This window comes from Microtus oregoni, unplaced genomic scaffold, assembly GCF_018167655.1.
Source record: "Microtus oregoni isolate MIOR12 unplaced genomic scaffold, Mior012 000016F_ref0000370, whole genome shotgun sequence".
Taxonomy (NCBI): domain Eukaryota; kingdom Metazoa; phylum Chordata; class Mammalia; order Rodentia; family Cricetidae; genus Microtus; species Microtus oregoni.
This window is the reverse complement of record NW_024543075.1, coordinates 38025824-38047471: the sequence shown is the minus strand read 5'-3', so window position 1 is coordinate 38047471 and position 21648 is coordinate 38025824. Positions and strand designations below refer to the sequence as shown.

Genomic DNA, 21648 nt, shown 5'->3' with positions numbered 1-21648 from the left:
TTTGGAGTAATATGGAGTATTCTTAATTTTCTGTTGTTACTAGAACAGTCTAACTCACTAAAATTCAAGCAAATGCATATTTAAGATTAGAAAACAGCCCCTGTTTCCATTATCTCTTGAGTAATTCAGCCTACTTTGATTTTACGAAGATGGCTAATAAATGTATAATACTAATTATCCATATAGGATAATCAACTTTGCCAACCATGTGTGCAGTCTCCTCCATGTTGTTTCAGCAACGGTAGCATAACCATCTCATGCTCATAATCCTGTTGTCACCCATACACAAGAGCAACTTGTCCACAGTCATATAGTGAACTCCTGTAGCCATTAGGTAGCAGAGCTATTCCCCAGAGGTTTTCACCCAAGAATCCTGCTTTCATATTGCAGCAATGCCTACAAGAACTTGTAGAGAGAAAAACCTAAATTTTGTATTTGTAATGACTGTTAAGGAAAATTACTGGTGTATTTCCTCCCTAAATTACTAGTGTTTTCAGGGTTAATTCATTCCATGAGAACAGAAGGAGTGCAGTAGGCAACTGTCTTAACTCCTTTTCAAATTCTCAGCCTTAAGATTGCAAGAGAGAGACTGGGGGAGAGAGAGAAGGCGCAAGAGTCAGCCAGATGACATCCACAGCATCGGTTCTCTTTCTGGTACAGCTAGAAGTGTCTGGTTCTACCGCAGTGAGCAGCCCTCGAATCAGCCGTAGCAGCATGAGCTTCATCCGTTTGAGCTCCAGCTTCAAGACACTCTAAGTTAGACCTGCTTTTTCCTGAGTACATGTCAGTCTTTTACTTTGAAATCCATTTTTAAATAATAAACATCTCTTTTAATAAAGTCAGCAGTTATTTATAAAAAATAAAGGTTCCTGAGGGAACAATGTTGAGTATTTATGGTAGTAATCAGAGGCTGAACAAAATGCCCCCATAGCAAACTACTATATAGTATAGCTAGAGGATTACTAACTCATAGTTTATATTAAAACTTAAAAGGATTAAAAGAATTCTTTGATGTAGAATTTGATGTGCAGTCAGTAGTAACACTGACACTTAATTCATTCACTGCTTTATGTGATTCCCTTATTTTTAGGGGGAAAAAGCTAATTAATACTAAAAGTGAAGAAAACATAGCGTTTGAAATGTAAGCTTCCCTAAAGCCTTGCTCTTGTTTAAATTTATAACAGTGCCGAATGCACTCTGGTATGAAGAGTTGAGGGGAAATCCATACCTGAAGTAAGCGCTCAAACAGTGCTTTGAATCACCTGGTCTGTTTAGGATTTCTTTCCATTGGAGCTAAGACAATAGAATATACTGTAAGCAACATAAAAAAGCCAAGAGAATCAAAACAGAAAAATGAAGGGATCTAGGACTATACCTCAGGGGTTTAATCTGGGTTTAACGTGCTCACGGCCTTAGCACCAGCAGATGAGAACAGAAATGTTCTGATATAATGTTTTTCCTGCGGAGAAAGATGAAGATCCATTTAAAACTTAAAAGCCAGACTGCAGTGGCAGCACGTAACTGCAATCCCACGTGCTGCAGAGGGCAAGGCAGGAAGACTGTTAACTTCAGCCCAGCCCAAACAGCATCTACACAGATGCATGCAGTCTGTGAAGGAGGCCTACAAGGAGTTCTGTGGACACAAAGGTGTGTCCTACAAATACACCAGGAAATGAGTATTATCCTTGAGAAGAGCTAAGGTGTCAAATTACATGGCCCCTTGAAATACTGTCCTGATGGAATTATTTCATGATAGGATATAAAGTTATATTAATATGCATAGTGGCACATACATGGAACTGTAGAATTTGGCCAACAGAAGCAGAAGGATTACATCCTGGGCTAAGTATTGGGGAGGTATTTTAACTACTGAAAGATATAAAGTAAAATTGAGATGTATTTCTTTGGATAAGCTAAAGTTTTCTCAGCCTAAATATATGTATGGCATTCTCAAGTATAAGTATATAATTAATTTATTCTGTTCATTTGTGTTGATTAGCAATCAATTGCAAGATGCCTACTTTATATCTTCTGGCTTATTATATATATATGTATATAATACGTATATATATTTATATATCCCAAATCTCAGTAAGTCGGAAGCTGCATGTGGGTGCAGATGCGGCCAGCCTCAGCACTGGTGGCAGTGGGAGGCACTGGGAGAGGTGCCTCAGCAGCACTGCTGCTGTCACTCAGTTCTGTAGCAAGTGGGATTTGTTTTGTTGTTTTTGTTGTTGTTATTAACCATTTTTGCCAGTTTTACCGGTTTGTAACTGATAACCATTTTCCTTAATTGCTGTAATATATGAACTATGTCCAAATAATAGGAACATATCCTTTGTTATTCTGAAAAGGTTGCACTAATAAGATTGACCAGATATGCAAATTTCCATTAATACGTTAAGCACTGCGTTTTCTTCAAAGCCTTCCCTCTAACACCTCGTTATTTTCAGGGCCTGGTACTCAAATTCCACTGTCAGATTCCTCTAGGAACTTGTGTTTACAGTCACTTGTCTCGTGTCCTGACTGTCACATTCTCATTGTTGAAAGGCTGGCTAGTAGAGACTCTTCCTGGTGTTCCTGCTCTTGTCCAACACTGATCGAAATGTCAACACCTACACTGTATGTGATTTTTCTTAGCACAGTTGGCTGAGTTCCTTCTCAGTGTTGTTATAAATGATCCAGAGCTTGTCCTTACAGCCATCTCTTTGACCCCACTCAGCCCCGTTCTGGGGGATGCAGTCAGGGTTGTCTTTACACTGATGGAAGGTCCCTGGTTTAACAAACCACATAGGTAGCAGCAGCTCCTAGGAGCAAGTGGTGCGCAGGTTTCTGATTGTACATGATAGTGGCTCAGCACAGTCCAGACAATTCTCTTCTGCACAGGGAGAGTTGACCCGGTAAGGTGGGCGAACTGCAGGATGGGTGAGAGAGAACAAGTGGGCACGTCTCACACTGCCTGATTCCCAGCAGACTTACTTTTCCAGGCCATGTGTGTCTCTGCAGAAACCACCCCCACTCTTTAAAAGGTGACCGGCACGATTTCTGTGCTAAAGCCCAGTCATTACTTACAAGTTTAGTTTTCTTTGTAAAAATAATCTAAAGCTGAATTTTTAATCTAAAATTTTTTGACAATTTCTTATGAATTTGCATCATTGCCATCCCTCCATCCCTCTCCAGCTCCTTCCGTGTACTCCCACATCCTCCCAAACTCATGATCTCTTTATTATTATTATTGGCACACACAGATACATATGTGTATTTGAGTTCATTTAGTGTTATTTATATGAGCCATATTTTAAGAAAACTAGTTTCTAACCTCAGGCAAGTCACCTTTGAATCCTTTAAATCTAAATACATAATTTAAATATTGTATTATCTCTGATTTTTGTTCTTCTGCTTTTAATTCTCTTCCTCCTAATAAGCAATCTGTCACCCTCTTTGTAGATGCTGAGGACGTGCTCACTCCCAGATCTTTCCAAGCTGTTCAGAACCCTGATGGACGTTCCCACTGTAGGAGATGTTCATCAGAACAATCTGGAGATAGAGGAGCTTGAAGATGAGCACAGTAAAGATTCCGAAGACACGTGAGTACAAAGCCATTAACAAATGCGATTGCCGCTGTGATGTCTGAGCCTTTGAAGAGTCCAGAGAGCATGGCCTACAGCTGGCTTCTCATCACCCTTCAAGTTCTTACAACTTGGTCAAATACAGTCGGCCTCTTGATTCTGGATATCTGCTTCTAAATGATTACTACCTCATCTGATGCATATGAAACATTTATATTTGTGTTCACTGTCTTTTTTCCCCATTGACGTCCATCTAGTACACTGATGCGACTATAGTAAGAGATTACTAAATAGTGATTAAATTAATTTTCACAGGGTAATGACTACAGTCTCCATTATACTAGGAATGAAGTGGGAAGTTGGGAAGTATTAAATGCTCCACATTTTCTCAGGAAAATGCCTGAAAGTTTCATATCTGCCTTGGACATGTTTCATTTTAGGCTGTGTCAGTGGTAAGGTAGAGTAGTTATTATATTTGTGTGATATATGTGGGAGTGGGGGGCAGGGTAACCATGAGAGAGAGTGTGTATGTTGTATGTAACTTCATTGTTTTCACAAAATTCCTATCTTGTGATTCATGCGAATTATAGAACTCAGGAAGGAAGTGTAACGATATTTCTGAAAGTTAAGGGAAATGTTGGCCAAGCCTCAGATAAAAATCATCCTTGACCTCTTCAGTTTTAGCCTTCCAAGCACGTCAGGCAAGTATCACTAATGTGGAGGAGCTAAAAGCTAAGTATCCTGTCATGAAGTGCTAGGAAAAGTGTCGTGTAGGGTCTAGTGCTGAGGATGCAGGGCTGTAGCTCTGGGGTAGAGGAGCTTAGCTTGGGCGAGGCCCAGTTTGAGGCAGGATCGCTGCACCTGGCATTGGTACTTTGCAAGTTCCTAACAAGCTGTCCGTTCTCATCAGTCCTCATAGAGACCTGTGAGTGGTTGGGAGGGACCCTTTCGTCATGCTTCATTGTGCTCACTAGCGGACACAATGTTTAGCACCTGGGTGGTTGCAAATTGCTAGGTAATGGATTTTGTGGAGGGTTTTTCCCAAATAGAACTAAAATGAACAGTTTTTAACTGAGCCAGTTGTAAATGAATTCTTCCTAAAGTACTATTCCAGATTTACTAGTTGTTTGTCATTGAAAACTGATTTTGGTTCATGTATTTATCAAGATTTTATAATGGGAAAGCAAACTAAAAACTAAATTTGGGACCAGATTTCAGATTATCTGACACAGGTTTTTGAATGCTGATTTTATAAAATATGAAATCTTCTCAGGTTTTCCTTAGGGTGGCAGTCAGGCCAATCTCACTCACTGACTCCAACATGCCTTGGCCAGTATTTACTCATGCTCACAGGTGGGGTCGATAGTCAGTAGTCAGGTCCACAAAGTCCAATGGCTAGCCAGTGTACTAAGTACCAAATAAAGGTACTTCTGTGAAAATGATTGTTTTCTCTTTCCAGTAATGTAAAATGTCTTCAAGTCCTTACCTAGTGTTTGTATTGGGAGTTGAGTGTAAACTTTTGGGGAGGTCATCATGAGCATCCCTAACTTAGATTGCATTTCTAGTAGATGAGACCTGTGTTTAGGATCCCTCAGCAGACACCTTCACACATCTAGACTCTCACAGAACTCTGTCCTCAGAGAGCAGCCTTGAGTATGCTTCTGAGTTACTGTACAAGAGCTCAAGGTTTGTCTGCTACGCATTGCTGAGGCTTTGAGCCATGTCATACTTTGATTTACACTTTTCATGTCTCTACCATGAGCTTCATTTGGATAAAATTTAAAAATTGGTTGAAACTGCTTAGTAAACTAATGTGCTATATAAATATAAGGTCTTACTATATGAATTTATTTTTTTCTACATTTTAAATCTCATAAAGATAGGAATTTTATGCTTTGAAGACAAAATTCTCCTGTTAGGATTATGGTAGTTGATTTATTCTTGGGAAAATCTACTTACATGTTTAGAAATGTTTTCAAGAATATGCACAGAAGTTTCTGTTGGCTCTTATATTCACTTTATACAGACACTATACAAGACCTTGACTCTTATTGCTACAAGTGCAAATGCATTCACATGGAAATCTTTGCATATAGTAAGTGCACAGCTAGTAGCCATATGAAGATTGCGATGAACTTTCAAAATTATCTGTTTTTTCAAAATTTCTTTTAAATATTTGAGTATTCCCTTTGAGAAAACAAATGATAAACATCTTTAATTTCTTAAATTGTCCAATTATAGCTGGGACACAGAGACACAGAACATCATTTCAAAGTTTAGGCAGTGATTAATGCTAATAGGTACATGATTCTCTTTAGCAAATCAGGACCAATTTAAGCAAATCGTCTTCTAGTTTATGAATTGTAGAAAACCCCTCATGTTCTCTATTTCTCAGTTGTATTCATCCTTATTTCCTTAGTTAACACCGTATAGGCTTATTCAGACTTCTTTTTCTCTATGGTTACTACCTTTAAGCGGGAGAGAAGGCACATGCATGTGTTGAGTTGAAGTACCATTCCAAAATACGTTCATGTTTAGGCAGCATTCTCTTTAATCCTTTATGCTCCAGTGTGTTTGCAGAAACTGACACAGATTTACAAGAGCTTCAGGCCTCAATGGAGCAGCTGCTCAGGGAGCAGCCCGGTGATGAGTACAGCGAGGAGGACGAGTCGGCCTTAAAGAGCAGCGAGCAGCGAAGTGGAGCCAACAGCAAGAGGGACAGACGCCGCCGACGAGGACGACAACACCAGCAGCGACAGTGCCCTGAATGAGGAGTGGCACTCAGGTGCATGGTCTTGGCTGTGGGCCTGCTTCTTTCTCTGTGCTCAGACATCTTAAGTAAGGGGTCTTTTTCTGATGTGCAGTGTGGCCATCGCCAGCTTAAGCTGGCGTGTGCTCCTGTCTTCTGTCGTGTGTTGACTGCCCGTGTTTCACACAGCGCACAGCAGTTCTTCATTTCTTACTGTTGTTGCACAGCGACTTGTGAAGCGTTTTTATTCTGCTTTTTGCTCTCCATTTCTTGACTTGTTTTTCTAGTAAGAAAGACAATAACTTAGTATCTGTGTTCTGCCTGTCTCTTCATGTTATAGTCCATGTTTATCCTTTATACATAGGTTTGGTTGTTTCAGTTCAGAACATAGAAATACGCTTTTTCCATTTGTTTCCAAACTAACATTTAAATAGTGGTGTTTCTGGGAATCTTTCTTTGTAATCTGATTTACTATCTATGTCTTTAAAAGAAACAATTCTCAAAGTAACATTCTTGGGTAAGACAGAATACGTCTTCTTGGGTAAGACGTAGAAGAATACAGGAAGCTATAATTCATTTGTCGTTGATGACAGTCTGGTAGTGTAAGAATGACTTTTAATCACAAAGTGTCTTTTTTAGATAACAGTGACGGTGAGACTGCTAGTGAATGTGAATATGACAGCGTCTTCAACCACTTAGAGGAGCTAAGACTTCACCTGGAGCAGAAATGGGCTTTGAGAAGTTATTTGAGGTGTATGAGAAAGTAAAGGTATGTCAATTTGGTTACATCATGTCTCCCTCTCTCCCTCCTACTTGTCCTGTATAAGCCCCTCCCAAATGCACGGCCTGTTCTTTAACCATTGCTATTATATATGCGTATACACAGATGTATCATGTAGAGCTAGGCTGCCCATGATAATTTGTTCACTGCATCTTAACCAGTTTTAACTTTCTGCGATGACCTCATGCTATTGTAAAGATAAGCTTCTTTGTTGAAGGGAGAGATCTACACCTAACGCTGGGTATAATGGTATGATGTAGTTAGGAATCACGCTGGTTTAGGAAAGTAGCAGTAGCGGGTTTTCTTCTAAAATCACTGACCTGACCAGCTGCATAGAGTGGCTAGGCTTATAGTACCAGGCATGATCCCCCTTCTGGTGAAGACGCCTTGAGTCTAATTACACGGCTCCTGTTTGCCACCGAGATGTAAGTGCCACTATTGTCCATTAGGGAGAGCTTGCTGTGCCTAGGCACCGTTATGGTTCACAGGCTATCGTTGATTGCTTCTCTTCTGTAGCAGCTTCCGTATTAACTTACATCTGGTAATTTGGCATAGGCTATTCATGAGGATGAAGATGAAAATATTGAAATTTGTTCAACAATAGTTGAGACTGTTTTGGGCAATGAGCATCAGCATCTCTACGCCAAGATTCTGCATTTAGTCATGGCAGATGGAGCCTATCATGAAGGTAAAGTTTTTCTCATGCCTTCATATTTTAAGCAAATGTGAGAAAAAAACAAGATGACAGATGTAAGATAAGGCACTCTCCTCAAATGGGCTTTGAGGCAGTCTGTACTGGACCCTGTCTGATACTGTGAAGTAGCTCTAAAATTTACTCTGTCCTGTCACGAGATTCTATTGCCTTAGAGTCTTTAAGTCACTGTCTTTTAGTTCATAAGTAACATTGGAATGAATTTTTAGTGCTTTATTTACTAATGTGTACCTTTTCCTGCATGTATATATATGCACCTTTTGTGTACATTGCCCACCAAAACCAGGTGAGGCTATCAGATCCCTAGAACTGGCATTACAGATGGTTGTGAGCCATCGTGTTAGTGCTGGAAACTGAACCTGGGCCTCTGCAGTAGCAACCAGTGTTCTTACCCACTGAACCATCTCTCCAACCCTTAAATAAAAAATTTTAAGTTTCCTAATTAAAAATTCAATAGCTGTAGAAATTAAAATAATTCTCATCAATCTATTGAATTTTTTTGCAGAGGAAGAAAATGTAAAATTCTGAACATGAATTTATTTCTAACATGGTTGTCAAAATATAATTACTTTAAAGATTTAATTCATAGACCAAAATTGAGGATTTTTAATTTTAATTGTTTAATTTTAGCAATATAATTTTTCTTAAAATACATTTATATTGCCTCTTGCTAAGAATAATTAAGTTAATTTTTAAAAATACATCCACTTTACAAAATAAAAATAAGTACTAAAAATATTTGAGAAAGCAGCATATTAGATAAACAAGCACAAAACAAGGGATGGGGTAAAAATAGGATAATGTTCAGAAGGTCTTTGTTCTGGAAACTTGGCAGGGAAGCAGGAATCCTGGTTAGTAGAATCAGAGCCCCTAGGGCACAACAGAACCCAGAGGTCTGTAGATCTCAGTACAGCTAAGTGTTAACATTAGTTAACTGAGTTATTAACTTGTTAAGACTTCGGAAATTTCCTTCCGGTGTATTACTATAAAATAGGTATTTTATTTTCTGAAATGATAACAGATGACTTCACCATTAAGATGAAGGTCTCTGCTTTAGCCAGCGCCTGGAATTTACAGATTCTTGATTTCACTGAGCTCCTGCACTTGAGCTATACTTCACTGAAGTGAGGAATAGCTTGTAATTTTGCAACATTTGGATTCCATAGATTATTTTTCATATGTGTAAGCTACAATGGCACAGGACTAGAGAATGATTCTATTTTAGTAAATCTGTGGCGAGATCTAGCCAGTTCTATTCTCGTTCAGACTGGTCCTTCAGGAAGCTCTCCACAAGTCTTGTTTCAATGGACTTTTCAGTGGATTCGGCAGCAGTATGCTCAGGCTGTAGTGTTCCTTGTCAAGTGTCTGAAGAGCTTTTCTTTTGCTTTGCCCTTTGAGTGGAGAGCTGTAACAATCAGCTGGGCCTCAAGGTAGGATTAGCACAGCTGAATGGTTGCTAAAGGATGCCTGTCTTATGGGCCTAGTCACCTACAAGGACCAAACACTAGGCTGAGCTGTGTAGCCCTCAGGAAACGTGGTCAGTTTTACTGTAGTGTGCAGTGGGGACGTTTGTGAGACCACGAAGTTCCCTGACCCAGAGCCAGCCTGGAGAGAAAAGGTAAAGCAGTTTCACAGTCAAGCGACTGCCTTTGCAAAGAGCAAAGGACAAGGTAGAATACCCCAGCAACCTTAGCAAACTTCTTATATATCCTATAGCACACTTTGGCTTACTAATGTAGCCACTGAATAAACACATGAAAAATACATTAAACAAAAGCTAAGATGCTGTGTTAAACATTAGACAATTAAGTGCTAGACGGTGACTGTGTTTAGAATAATGAGAGCAAATGGATCTCAAATCAAGCTGTCCTATATATAAATAGTTGGGTTTTAGATATTATCTAGGAGATAATAGAATCGTGTCATATACATGATGCCTGCACACTTTTATTCTCATTCTAAATGATGAGAAACCAGTAAGGGACATATTAAAAAGAAGAAAGTGAGGTGAAGAGATTGAGGGAAACACGCCACCATCAGCCGGTGGTCTGTGCTTATGTCCACATAGACAGAGCATCTGCACACATGTGTATACCCACACCACAAGCAAGACTTGAACTTTGTAAAATGATCTTCTAATCTCATTTCTGTTTAATTTCCCTGGAAATTGTCAACTTTCCCCAAACCGATCTCAACCAATAAGGTCTCCTGATACTGTTGCAGTGTAGGTTTTGTGAGCTTTAGTAACTGTCTCCGGTGGTAAAATTAACACTAACTAGTCCATATGAAGCTCTTTCAAAAGTCATAGGTCAAACAGAGGTAGTAATTTTGTAAGTTATTTAGAACTGGTTCTAAGAGTTCCTTCACAAGGAGAATTGATTGAATGTAGTGTGGCCAATGGTATGTTGGCAGAGACTACCACGTCCTCCCATTGATCATCAGCAACTAAGCACATAATTTCTTTCAATCTACCTTTCCTTCTCATCCATTTTAGATGGAATGTTATGTTGTATTTATGTAATGAAATTCTATACAGCTGTTCAAATGAATGAACCAAATCTTTAGCTATGAGTATGCATATGCCCACAAATCTAAGTTAAATAAGTCATGTGTGATTTATATAACATCTAAAACAAGCTTATATACTTCTGCATATGTTTAATAGCAGCGAAAAAGTTTAAACAACAAGAATATACATTAATTTGGGTGTGCTGAAAAATGTCCCTAGAAAAGAAGGCCACTGAAGTGGGAAAGTATACAGCCTGTAATACGCTCTTACTTAAATATCAAAACCAGTAGGACTAAAAGTTAACGTTGTTAATGCTAGGTAGGCATATGTGTGTTCATTGCTTTCCTGACTCTCTGAAGCACTTTATAGCTGTAAAAGCGAATAAATTATAATAGAGAGTGGTGTGTGACATTGGAAGCAATGAAGATATATTCAAGTTGCATGAAGTACTGGCGGGAGGCAGGGTGAGAGTGGTCCTTAAGGAGACGACATCGAAACTGGATTTTCAGAGATGAATGGCAGTTTGTCTTGGATCAGTATGCACATCCTGTATAAAGGGATGCAGAACATTGCAGCAGGGACAGTGAGTGACGGTCGGTAACTAACACGGGGAATCTTTAAAGCATTTCCGCGTTTGCTGATCGTGGAGAGCATTACAGACATTGTCAGCAGCAAGGGCGTGGCAGACAGTGGGGTCCACAGGGTGTAATGTTTGACATGATGCCTTGGATTTACCGGGGTCTAAAGAGGGCTGTTTGGCAGTGTTAGGCAAAATCAGTGTGCTTATTAACTCATTCAACAATGTTTTTTTTAAGAATAGACATTCTTGTGGTTTTACATAAGAATAGTTTACTTCATTGTGCCGCACTCATAAGATGGAATAGTGTGCAGACGTTGACTCTGACGTGGATATTACTGTGAGGTTTTCACCATGAGAAACAGTGAAAGCTTCGTAGTGGTGCGTGGCACCCCCACAGAGACTGCAGCGAGCATTTCCAGTCCTGCTGCTTCTTACCACGCGCCCTTCTCTATCCTCCTGTCTAGTCTGTGTCTTATGTGGGGCGCTCACGTCACAATTCTGCATCTTGGTCTGATTGTCTTAGAGATATTTGTGCTTCAGAAGGCAATCTGAGGATTTATGCTTACTTATTTGTAATACTGGTTGTCTTTGATAGTTTTTACTTACCTTTATTCTTTGTAATACTGCCTGGATGTCAGACAGTGCATATGCACTATTATAATAAAATTACATTTAAGACTGCATTAATAATCTTTAGAGAGGAAATGCTTTTTAAAAAGCAAGATACTGCTTGAATTATAATAAAGTGAATTAATTAATTAATTAATCTCCTGAGCTAGCCCAGTGGAAACAGACTGTGGAAATAATCCTAAAAATCATTGAATGATTTCATTATGAAGGAATAGCTAAGCTGTATTTCCTGACACTTTAAAAGTTCTTTAATTTCTTCTGTTTCTCTTTAAGGACCAGAAATAGTGTGTCTAAAAATCAGGCTATAAATTTAAACGTGGACCTAGAAAATAGCATAAAATCGCCCTTTTGGTTTTTAACCCCTCTCGTATATGTGCCTCAGTGTCACCTGCTAAAAAGTAGGGGAGCCTTTGTTTTCAGCACCCTGATAGTTTGGTAACTAGTATGGGGAAATGTTGGCCTATCCTGTTCAGTACGAGGATGGAACCAGGTCATTACAATGATGGTCACATGGTTTCAGTTATGTGAAACTACATATGGGAACAGTTATAGTTTCAAAATATGCCAAGTATACATGGCTTCATTGTCTACAGTCCGAATGTTCCTAATAAGACCAGAAATGTGTGCTTCTTAGGGTACCAGTCAACCTGATGGGCATAATCTGTCATCTGAAATGTGGATTCTTATTACTATTAGTACTGTATTGACTTTATTATGTATATTATTTCTAACATCCAGAACTAAATAGTTGATTTTTATATTTTATTTTGTACTAATAAATTTGTATTATGTACCTGAAGCGTACAATCAGTTGTCTTTATTAGCACTGTTCTCAGTATCTGCACCGTCTTCAGGTAGACAGACAATGACAGGAGCACGTGCAGAGGAAGACATTGCATCTGGAGACTGATGCCAGGCAGTCGGTGAGGCTGAGCTCAGACTTTCAAGCAACCCTCGTTTGAAAGTTACCGTAATCTGTAAGAGCCCTTGGCAACCTAAGGACCTCCTAAGGCCACAGTTTCTCCTCACTACCATCCTGGGAACCGAACTTTTATCAAAACATCTTCAACCCAGAGCATATACTTAGAAGACATGTGCCAGAAAGCAATGGTCTGACTCCTGTCTGGGATGAAAGGGAAGGAAGCAGGTCTACCTTTAACAGCACCACCAGGCAAAGTATTGAGCAGATGGTTTTCTAACAGTGAGGAACAGTCAGTGATACTAATGCTCTAGCCGAGATGGGCTGACCACAGTGGGTGTTGTGGCTCCTCAGCCTTACAGGAGCCAGCAGGGTGGGGATGGAGAGGTTGGAGCCAAGCAAAACCAGGGGTCGCCATCATTTGCTAAAATACAGTTTACTATGTTATAAACAAACAACTCAGTAACTTAAGCTCTGCCTTGATACAGAGGTGAATTCAAACTATCAGAAAGGAAATTATTTTTCTAAATAACAGAAATTACTTTATTGTAAACAAAATTGGAGAATACAAGGGTTGGTTATTTAATGATATCAGCAGTACTGACTGATAAATCTGTAGCTAGACTAACAGGTACTTAAGACATAATTAGAAATATCTGGAATGAGGATGATTCACTGTATCTTGACAGTCACCTAATGGATTATAAGGAAATATGAACAGTTCATGCCAAAATAATTAAAACTGCCTCTTTTTTGGAGCAAAACTTACCTGCACTAGGTTGCCATAAGAGACATAAGAGTGACTTCAACTACAGAATCCATTTTCTCAGTGTCATAGGTGCTACAGGTCCAAAGTCATGATTCCTAGTGTGGCTTCTCATTGGTTGCAGATAGGATTTACTCATGAGGCGACAGTGGAGGTGAGCTCTTTGTGTGACTAATCCTATAGCATCCAGGCCCATTCTTATGACCTCACTTAACCTTACCTGACAGTCCATGTCCACTCACATTTCTTGGTAATTAGGACTTCAACAAGAATTTATTTGGTTGCATCAGGAAGTGGGGGAATCTCAAATATTTAATCCACAGAGTTATCTAAGCTCACAGGAAGTCTCTATCTGATTACTCAGAGTCTAATATCTAATTGTGAAAGTGAAATTTAGTTTAAAGCCTACCACAAATGAGCCATTGGGTCCAGATGGATTCAGCGATAAGTTCTATCAAGCACTTCTGGAAGAAACAGTACCAGTTCTACACAAGCTGTTCTAAAATACTGGAATGCAGGGGAAATTTCCCTGTCCTGGTTCCGGCAGAGATAAGAGCTTGGGCATTCTCCTCACTTTGTCTAACTTGGGGTGCTTGTTTGCCTGTGACTCCACATCTCTAAGCTTGTTGCTCAGGGTAGAATGGCAGTGTCAACACTTCTATGCACTAGACTGTATCTTCGTTTTGTTTGGTTTGGTTTGCTTTAGATAAGATGAGTAAAGACAGGACAAATGGGAAATCTCAAGCTTTGAAGGAGTTCTTCTGAAACCCAAGATGTCTGGATTTGAGCAGAATTTATTGCATTGATTGGCCTATTACACAGGTCCTATCTCAATTTTCAGAGACTAGTTTGATTTCCACTTGACCCAGACACTTTGGATCTGAACATGGAGGGTACATTATGAATGAGCGAGCCTGATGTGAGCAGCCATGGACAATCTAATTACATCTTAAACGGAAGCTGGCCTAAAGGGCTCAGGTTGCCTGTCTTTTACCATATTCCCAAACCATCCGTTTTCCTGAACATGGCATTCAATCTCTGTAACACTTGCTCCTGCACCTCTACACGGGTACTCCAGCTTGGCCGGACTCCTCCCGGGGCCAGGTAAACAGCCAAGACTCAGGAACCACACACAATCATTCTTAGGCTCCAAAGTCTCTTTTGTTTTACTCCCTTCTCTAATCACATCACTGAGAAATGTACAGAGTTACTGTTGGCAATTACCAACTGTGAGGAGAGGCTCAGCCTATTTAGAAACAGAATTCGACTAACTAAAGGCCTCCAGGTAGATGTGGGCAGCCCTGTGAAAGTACAGCTGCGATCTGGGGAAGAGAAATTTCCAGGAGTTGTGCGCTTCAGAGGACCGTTATTAGCGGACAGGACAGTTTCGGGGATTTTCTTTGGAGTAGAATTGCTGGTAAGTTTGATAGGTCATTTGAGAGAGAAGGAGAAAGAGAGAGCATATGAGAAAGCGAGTGTGCACGTGAGCGAGAGACCATGAGCACATATTTTCCCCTTTATGAGATTTGTGTTTTCTCTTTGTTTTTAGTACAGTTCTCAGGGTGGACCTCAGGACCCTCTGCCTCTGAGCTGTAGTTCAGCCCCCAAATTTATTTAATGATAAATTGAGAGGATATAAAGACAATTCTTGAAAACTTTAAAAAATTATCTCTTACGGTAGAAACTTACAAGTCATTATTCTGGACTTCATATCTTAGAAGCTTTTAAGTTACCTATATTAAAAGTTAACACTGCCAATTGTAATTATAAACACTTAAAAAATTGTGAACTCTCTTGTGATAGTACCCACAGGATTCCCAGTTCTTAGTGTATGCTACTAAGCATAACAGTTTAGAGGTAAAATTTTTGAAGTGTGTTGCAGCAATTTCAGTTTGCTCATGCTTATCCCCGGAATGTATAAACTGCCTTGGAATTTATGTGCCTTGGCAACATATCTAAGAATTCTATATTCCAAACTGACTATTGGTTCACATTTGGACACTCTCAGGAGTAGAGAGAGGTCGTGCTTTACTTGCTTCTTGATTTGGCTTTTCAAGCAGTGAAATAATTAGGCTGTGACTGCCAGCTATGGTATGTACTAGCAGGGTTGCCAGCTACTTAACCTACATCAAGTTCTCCTGACCTGTTCCTCATCTGTAAAGTGCTTAGAGCACACATGACTTATAGTAGTTGTACGGTGGATGGCTGTAGATGGTTACAGTTTGTTCTCAGTAAATGGAGCTGATGCTGCTGTTTGGTTAAAGTTGAATGTCTGTTCATGACAAAAGTCGTGGTAGAACTATGTTGTAAATTTAATCCTCACTCTTTCTCAGAAGAATTATGATCTGAAATTATGAGTTAGTTTTGTCATCAGATACAGCTTCTTTATTCTTTAAACACCCTAAACCCAACAGCAGCTGCTAGTCATATTTCATATTATGGATATAATTTAGAGTTTTTCCAAAGTAATTTCCTGAAATCCCTTTAATGGATAATCTTTTCATATCTCTTTTTAAAAAAACTTTGAAAACTAGGAAGAACCTCGTGGCCAAGGTTTCACTGACGAGGTATGTCAAGGGAAACAGCTTTTTCAGTGTGATGAAGATTGTGGCGTGTTTGTGGCATTGGACAAGCTGGAGCCCATAGACGACGATGACAATGGATTGGAAAGTGATTTTGCAGCCTCGGGGGATACAATTCAGGCTGAACCTCCCCCTTTGGAAATAAACTCCAGAGTATCTATGAAGGTCGGAGAAAGTATAGAATCTGGAACAGTAATATTCTGTGATGTTTTGCCAGAAAAAGAGAGTCTAGGATATTTTGTTGGTGTGGACATGGTAAGGATTTTTTGAGTTTTATTATTGTAAATATATATATTTTATTATCAATTTAGGAATAAATTGAACACTTTGTATTCTTAAAATGGACTAATTTACAGTATTTTAAAGAACTTATTCCAGTTTGTCTTTGGTACAGGAACATTACAGTAGGAATGTGAGCATAAACAATACGTTTCCCACATTTTTTCGTGTTTTAATAAACTGGGATAATACTCTCAGTCTTTAAATTCTCCTTATTTTAACTGACCAGTAGACAAAAACAAAAACCAAGCCAAAACATTAAAACAAACTGACATTTCTCTGACTAAATCCAAATATATTGTATAATACTGTATTTTCTTTTAATTTAAAAATACTTTTGATACTTTTTTGTATATTTGCTAAAGTTTAATTAATTTTCTCATAATAATGAATATAGAAAGTTATTAATAGAAAATACTCCGGAAAAGAACCATACTGCTTTTTGAGTTGACAGAGTATTCCCACAGGATTTTCACTGTCTAAAAACTGGTTTCTTATTGTGGCAAACTGTGTATAAGAAAGGTTCCAGTGTAACCATGGTTACACTAACAGTTCAAATCATTTGGCATATTCTCATCATGGCCTCTCCACTGTCTGTCTACAGAACTTTTTCATCATCCTGTGCTGTGTGTTCTGTTTCTATTAAATAAATTCTGCCCAGTTTGCCCATGCCTGGTAACTACAGACTGGGTGTTTGCCTGCTGTAGGTTCCTCAGAAGTGAGGTCATGGTATAATATGACTCCTTTTGTTTGTGTCACTCATTTTATTACTGAATAACCATACTTGCTAACAATGGATGCATTCCAGTGCACATAGTGAATTAACGTGGCCCTAAGAGAATGAGGAGAAAGAAGTTGAGAACATTTTTATCATAGACTGAAAGTATAGGCAAAAGTTCATTATGGATAAAGGAGATTCCTTCATAATTGTTCTTACCAGGGTGTGTTGGGAGAGGATTATGAGCAGCAGACTCACACAGTGAATATTTTTAATAATCCTTTTTATTTATTCATAAATGCTCTACAGAGATGGTTGGATATGAATGTTCCAGTGTGTTTCTGTTGCCTTGTACTTAGAAATTGTGTAAGATGGCTCATTAGTTAGGTACAAAATAAGAATTTGCCAGACTCTCGCTATGTGAAATTAGAGCCAGAGTAAGACCCGTGGGTCTCTCAGAATCGTTAATAATTAAGAACAAGAATTCTCTAAATGAGAGTTTAGTGTTTCAGAGGAGTTGTAGACTGGGTAGAGAGAATGTTGGAGAAAGAAGGCCATTCTTTTTTGGACTTAGTCTCCCCTTGCTATAGGTTTCTTGGGCCAGGCTTTAGATGTTACAGGAACTGTTTGGGTCCTCTCCCTTCTTAATGGTGACCTAGGAGGTCATCTTATTTAGCCCAGGCAGGCTGTCTTGAGACTTGCCTGCCAGCTCCACACAAGTTCTGTCCGTTGTTTGATTTATGTGAGCATCAGTTCCAAACAGTCCCGTTAGACTTCTTGATAAGAAAGTTCGTCGATCCCAACTTTACTCATGGCTGTCTGCTTCCAGGGACACGCTAACATTCCTCACTGGTTCTCAGGGCAGTTGTTTCATGGCCATCTGCTTGTGCCTCACGAATAACTCCTGTGCTGGTGACACAGTAGAGAATAACTTAGAAAATCAAGACTTTCCCCATTTTTTGAGGAAAGTCTTGTATACCCACAGATAACAAGAGAATTCTGAAGTAACTGCTCTTCTGTTTATAAAAAGACACACAGTAATACAGTGAGCAAAGTGCCCAGGGGATGCAGATGTGTGATTAACTTTAAGGGTAGGTTTCTGGGTAAAATAATGCAATCCTAGTAAATTTTCTTTTGCAGACAATGTCTCTTTAAACCTCAGCTGGTGTTATTACTGCAGACTAAAGTATGAAAAAGACTTTTGATTCATTATTTTGTGTGTTTGCTGTAAGTTGATTGTTATTATTTTTATTGTAAAACGTTGTTACTTTAGCAGATATTTCTAATACAGCCTTTCTTTTGGGCAAAATAGTTAACATTTTTCTATGAAAGATATCTTAGATAATACTTTTGAAAGAAATGTTGGTGTTCACATTTATATTTATTGACAAAGGTATATAAAGGTTTACTTTTTTGGCATTTCAAGGATAACCCTATTGGTAACTGGGATGGAAGGTTTGATGGAGAACAACTATGTAGCTTTGCAAGTGTTGAAAGTACAATTCTTCTGCACATCAATGACATCATTCCAGGTATGTCTCCTTTATGTATTCAGAAGATAGTTTCTAACATGTATTTTGTTATGAGAATGCAAATATATACTAAAGATGGATCTTTTGAAGTTGGCTTTGTATTGTAGAATTGTCGTTATATAGACTAACCTTTCTTTTCTCCCGAAACAAGGCAATAAAGGTTATTTCTAAAAGTATGTAAGTATAGTGAAGTTTATACATTATCTCTTACATTGTCTTCTCCTAGACATTCTAATAGAGAAAGAAATCCTGTCTTGTAATTGGAAGGTTCAAAAATACAAAAAAAAATGCTGTCTCTTGGAGTAAGAGATGAAGCTAGAAGCTTTTAAAAAAATTGTTTATCTCATTTAAACTCCACAGAGCATTCAGGATTCTTATTAAATGATGGCTGAAGTTCCTTTTTTGTTGTTTTTAATTATTTTTTCATTTATTTTACATCCTGATCTCAGGTTCCCATCCCTCCTCTCCTCTTGCTCCCCCCCGCCCCTGGCCCTGGTTGCCTCCCCTTTGTTTCTGTTCAGAGAGGGGCAGGCCTCCCATGGGTGTTAGAGTATGGCATATCAAGTTGAGGTAGGACTAGGCTCCTCCCTTTCTATTAAGACTGGGCAAGGCAACCCAATATGATGAATAGGTTCCCAAAACTTAGCTTAAGAGTTAAGGATCCCATTGTTAGGAGTCCCACAAGTAGATCAAGCTACACAACTGTCACACATATGAAGAGGGCTTAGGTCAGTCCCATGCAGGATCCTTCACTATTGGTCCAGAGTCTGTGAGCTCCTATGGGCCCAGGTTAGTTGTTTCTGTGGGTTCCTCCCTTTCTTCAACAGGATACTTGGAGTTTGGCCCAGTGCTTGGGTATGGTTCTCTGCATCTGTTTCCATCAGTTACTGGATCAAGACGCTCTAATGACAATTAAGGTAGTCATCAATCTGAATATAAGAGATGTTCAGTTCAGGGACCCTCTCTACTATTGCTAGGAGTTTTCGCTGGGGCCATCCTTGTGAATTCCTTGAATTTCCCTGACATGAGGTTTCTTCCTTACCCCGAAGTGCACCCTCATCGAGACAACTCTTTCATCATTCTCCCCCTCCAAGTTCTTTTTGTTTTAAGATGGTATTATGGTAGATCATGCTTCATAACTGTAGTCAGAAACTATTACATAGTTTTATTATATCTATTATTCTTAGTATTTTACTACATATATTATTTATTACAAAATAATAATTAGGGCCAACAAGATGGCTCAGTGGGTAAAGGCACTTACACACACACACACACACACACACTGCTGGGTATGTAACACAGAGTGTTTTACATTGGTATAATTGGTACAGTGGTAAAACACTTTACCATTGAGCTACAGCACAGCCCCTGAACTTAAAAAACAAATGAAAATAAAAACACCACCCAAAAATAAAAAACAAAAAACACCCCCCCCCCAAAAAAAACTTAAGAACCTTTTGTTTTGCCTCAAATAAGTATCTTCTTTGGCTGCTATGAGGTGATTGACAATGGTAGTAACACCAACCACTGCTGTTAGAATTCCCAGTGATAGGCTAGTGCATTGAAGTCAATAGAGGCATTCAGAAATAGGGATGTTCACAAGCCATAACCAGGGATGTTATTAGATGGAATTAGATGGTTTATGCTATCTCTATGTCCTGAACAGATTTATAAGATGATATATATATATATATACACACATACATATTGCTGATTAAAAATACAAAACAGGGAGGTTGGAGAGATTGCTCAGTAGTTATGTCACTGACTGCTTTTCCAGAGGTCCTAAGTCCAATTCTCATGGTAACTTACAGCCATCTGTAGTGGGATCTGATGCCCTCTTTTGGCATAAAGTCATACATGCAGATAGAACACTCATATACATAAAATAAATAAATAAATATTAAAAACATATAAAGCAGAATAAACAACAAAAGCAACAAAAGCAAAACAAAATAAAAAACCTGGGGCTCAAATCAGACTTAAAATATTTATGATGAAAGTGAGTGGCAGAACCAAAGTCCAAAACTCATCTGATTGTGAACCTGTGTTCTCTTTAGTCCCCAACAAATCCATATCCTACGAGTACTCTTGCATTGTGAACATCTGCATAAACCTCTATTTCTTAGTGTCACATACTGGGGAATATTATTTCCATGGAGATGGAGATGTATTTCGTTTCTGGTTCTATAAAAGATGATTTTACTGTAACAAGAATTATAAGTGAGCAACACACTGTATTTTTTTCTTCTAGTGTTTTCCCATGATTGGTAAGGTTGACTACAAAATGCTTTTGAATTTATTTCTATAGCTTATTTTAGGCCCTGAATTCCTTATTTCAAAGAAACGGAAACTGAAGGCTCCTAACTGCATTCTACTCTTCCTGTCTGCCTGTTGGTGCAAAGTCATAAACTGTTCTACAGTTTGAACGTGCTTCCCACGCAGCTTTTAGTTTTGTAACAGGAGGCATGAGGTTCATATGACAGCTTTACTTCAGTTCTGCTCTGAAAAAGTCTGACACACTTTACTTTTGATTTCTTTTAAGATATATTTGTTATTGAGAATTTTCATGCATGCATATAATGTATTTTGATTATAATACCCCCCAACTCCTCCTGGGTCTCCCACTCCTAATTCCCTTTCTTACTTTTTGGAAACAAATGGTTTATATTCAGGGAAAACATATGTGTCCTTATTTTATTTAGTTGTGTTTACTTTTCATCCATGCTTTATAGACAGCACAGTTTGGGATGTTTGTGAATTAAAATGCTTTTTTTAATGTTACAATAAGTGCTTATTATTTAAAATACAGCAGTGTAAAAGCACCATTAATTCAGATAGTAGAAAGCCCTCACTTAGACTTCTTTAGATGTGGATATTTAGGAGGCAAAGCACATAAGCATTCTTGGGGTTGAGACGGTAGCTCCATGGTTAGAGTACTTGAGTGAAGCTGTAAGTTCCAGTCTCAGCACTGAACAAAAGTGATGATTAGGGCTAGCAAGATGGCTCAGTGGGTAAGGGCACTTGCCCTCAAGACTGATTCCTGGAACTCATGGGGTAGGAGGAGAGAATGACTCCTGCAGATTGTCATCTGATCTATGCATGCATGCTATGGCACATGGGTGCGTGTGCGGACACACACACACAGAGTGATAAATTAACTAAAAAATTTTAAAGTAAAGTAATTCCTATGTAGAACTTTCATTTAATAAGTTGAGATATATAGTAAATGAACAGAATCAGTGGCCAGTAAGATGGTGATGAAGCTGGAGAATGGTCAAACAAGGGGTAAAGAAGATGGGGGGCTGCCCTGTCACAT

The 21648-nt window shown here is 38.8% G+C and overlaps 2 protein-coding genes across 2 annotated transcripts in view; both read left to right on the top strand.

Annotated features, from left to right (window-relative positions):
- LOC121457368 (serine/threonine-protein kinase Nek1-like) overlaps positions 1-11029 on the top strand; it is a 45669-nt gene extending 34640 nt beyond the window's left edge. The window contains 7 exon segments of the mRNA XM_041666039.1: positions 3448-3587; positions 6139-6256; positions 6258-6354; positions 6958-7038; positions 7041-7087; positions 7655-7787; positions 10944-11029. Of these exon segments, the coding sequence (XP_041521973.1) occupies positions 3448-3587; positions 6139-6256; positions 6258-6354; positions 6958-7038; positions 7041-7087; positions 7655-7787; positions 10944-11029 (702 nt within the window).
- A 2277-nt stretch (positions 11030-13306) lies between these two features.
- Positions 13307-21648, top strand: part of LOC121457367 (ubiquitin carboxyl-terminal hydrolase CYLD-like) — a 32655-nt gene continuing 24313 nt past the window's right edge. Inside the window, exons 1-4 of the mRNA XM_041666038.1 lie at positions 13307-13369; positions 14411-14632; positions 15750-16052; positions 18221-18326. Of these exons, the coding sequence (XP_041521972.1) occupies positions 13307-13369; positions 14411-14632; positions 15750-16052; positions 18221-18326 (694 nt within the window). The remainder of the gene's footprint in view (positions 13370-14410; positions 14633-15749; positions 16053-18220; positions 18327-21648) is intronic.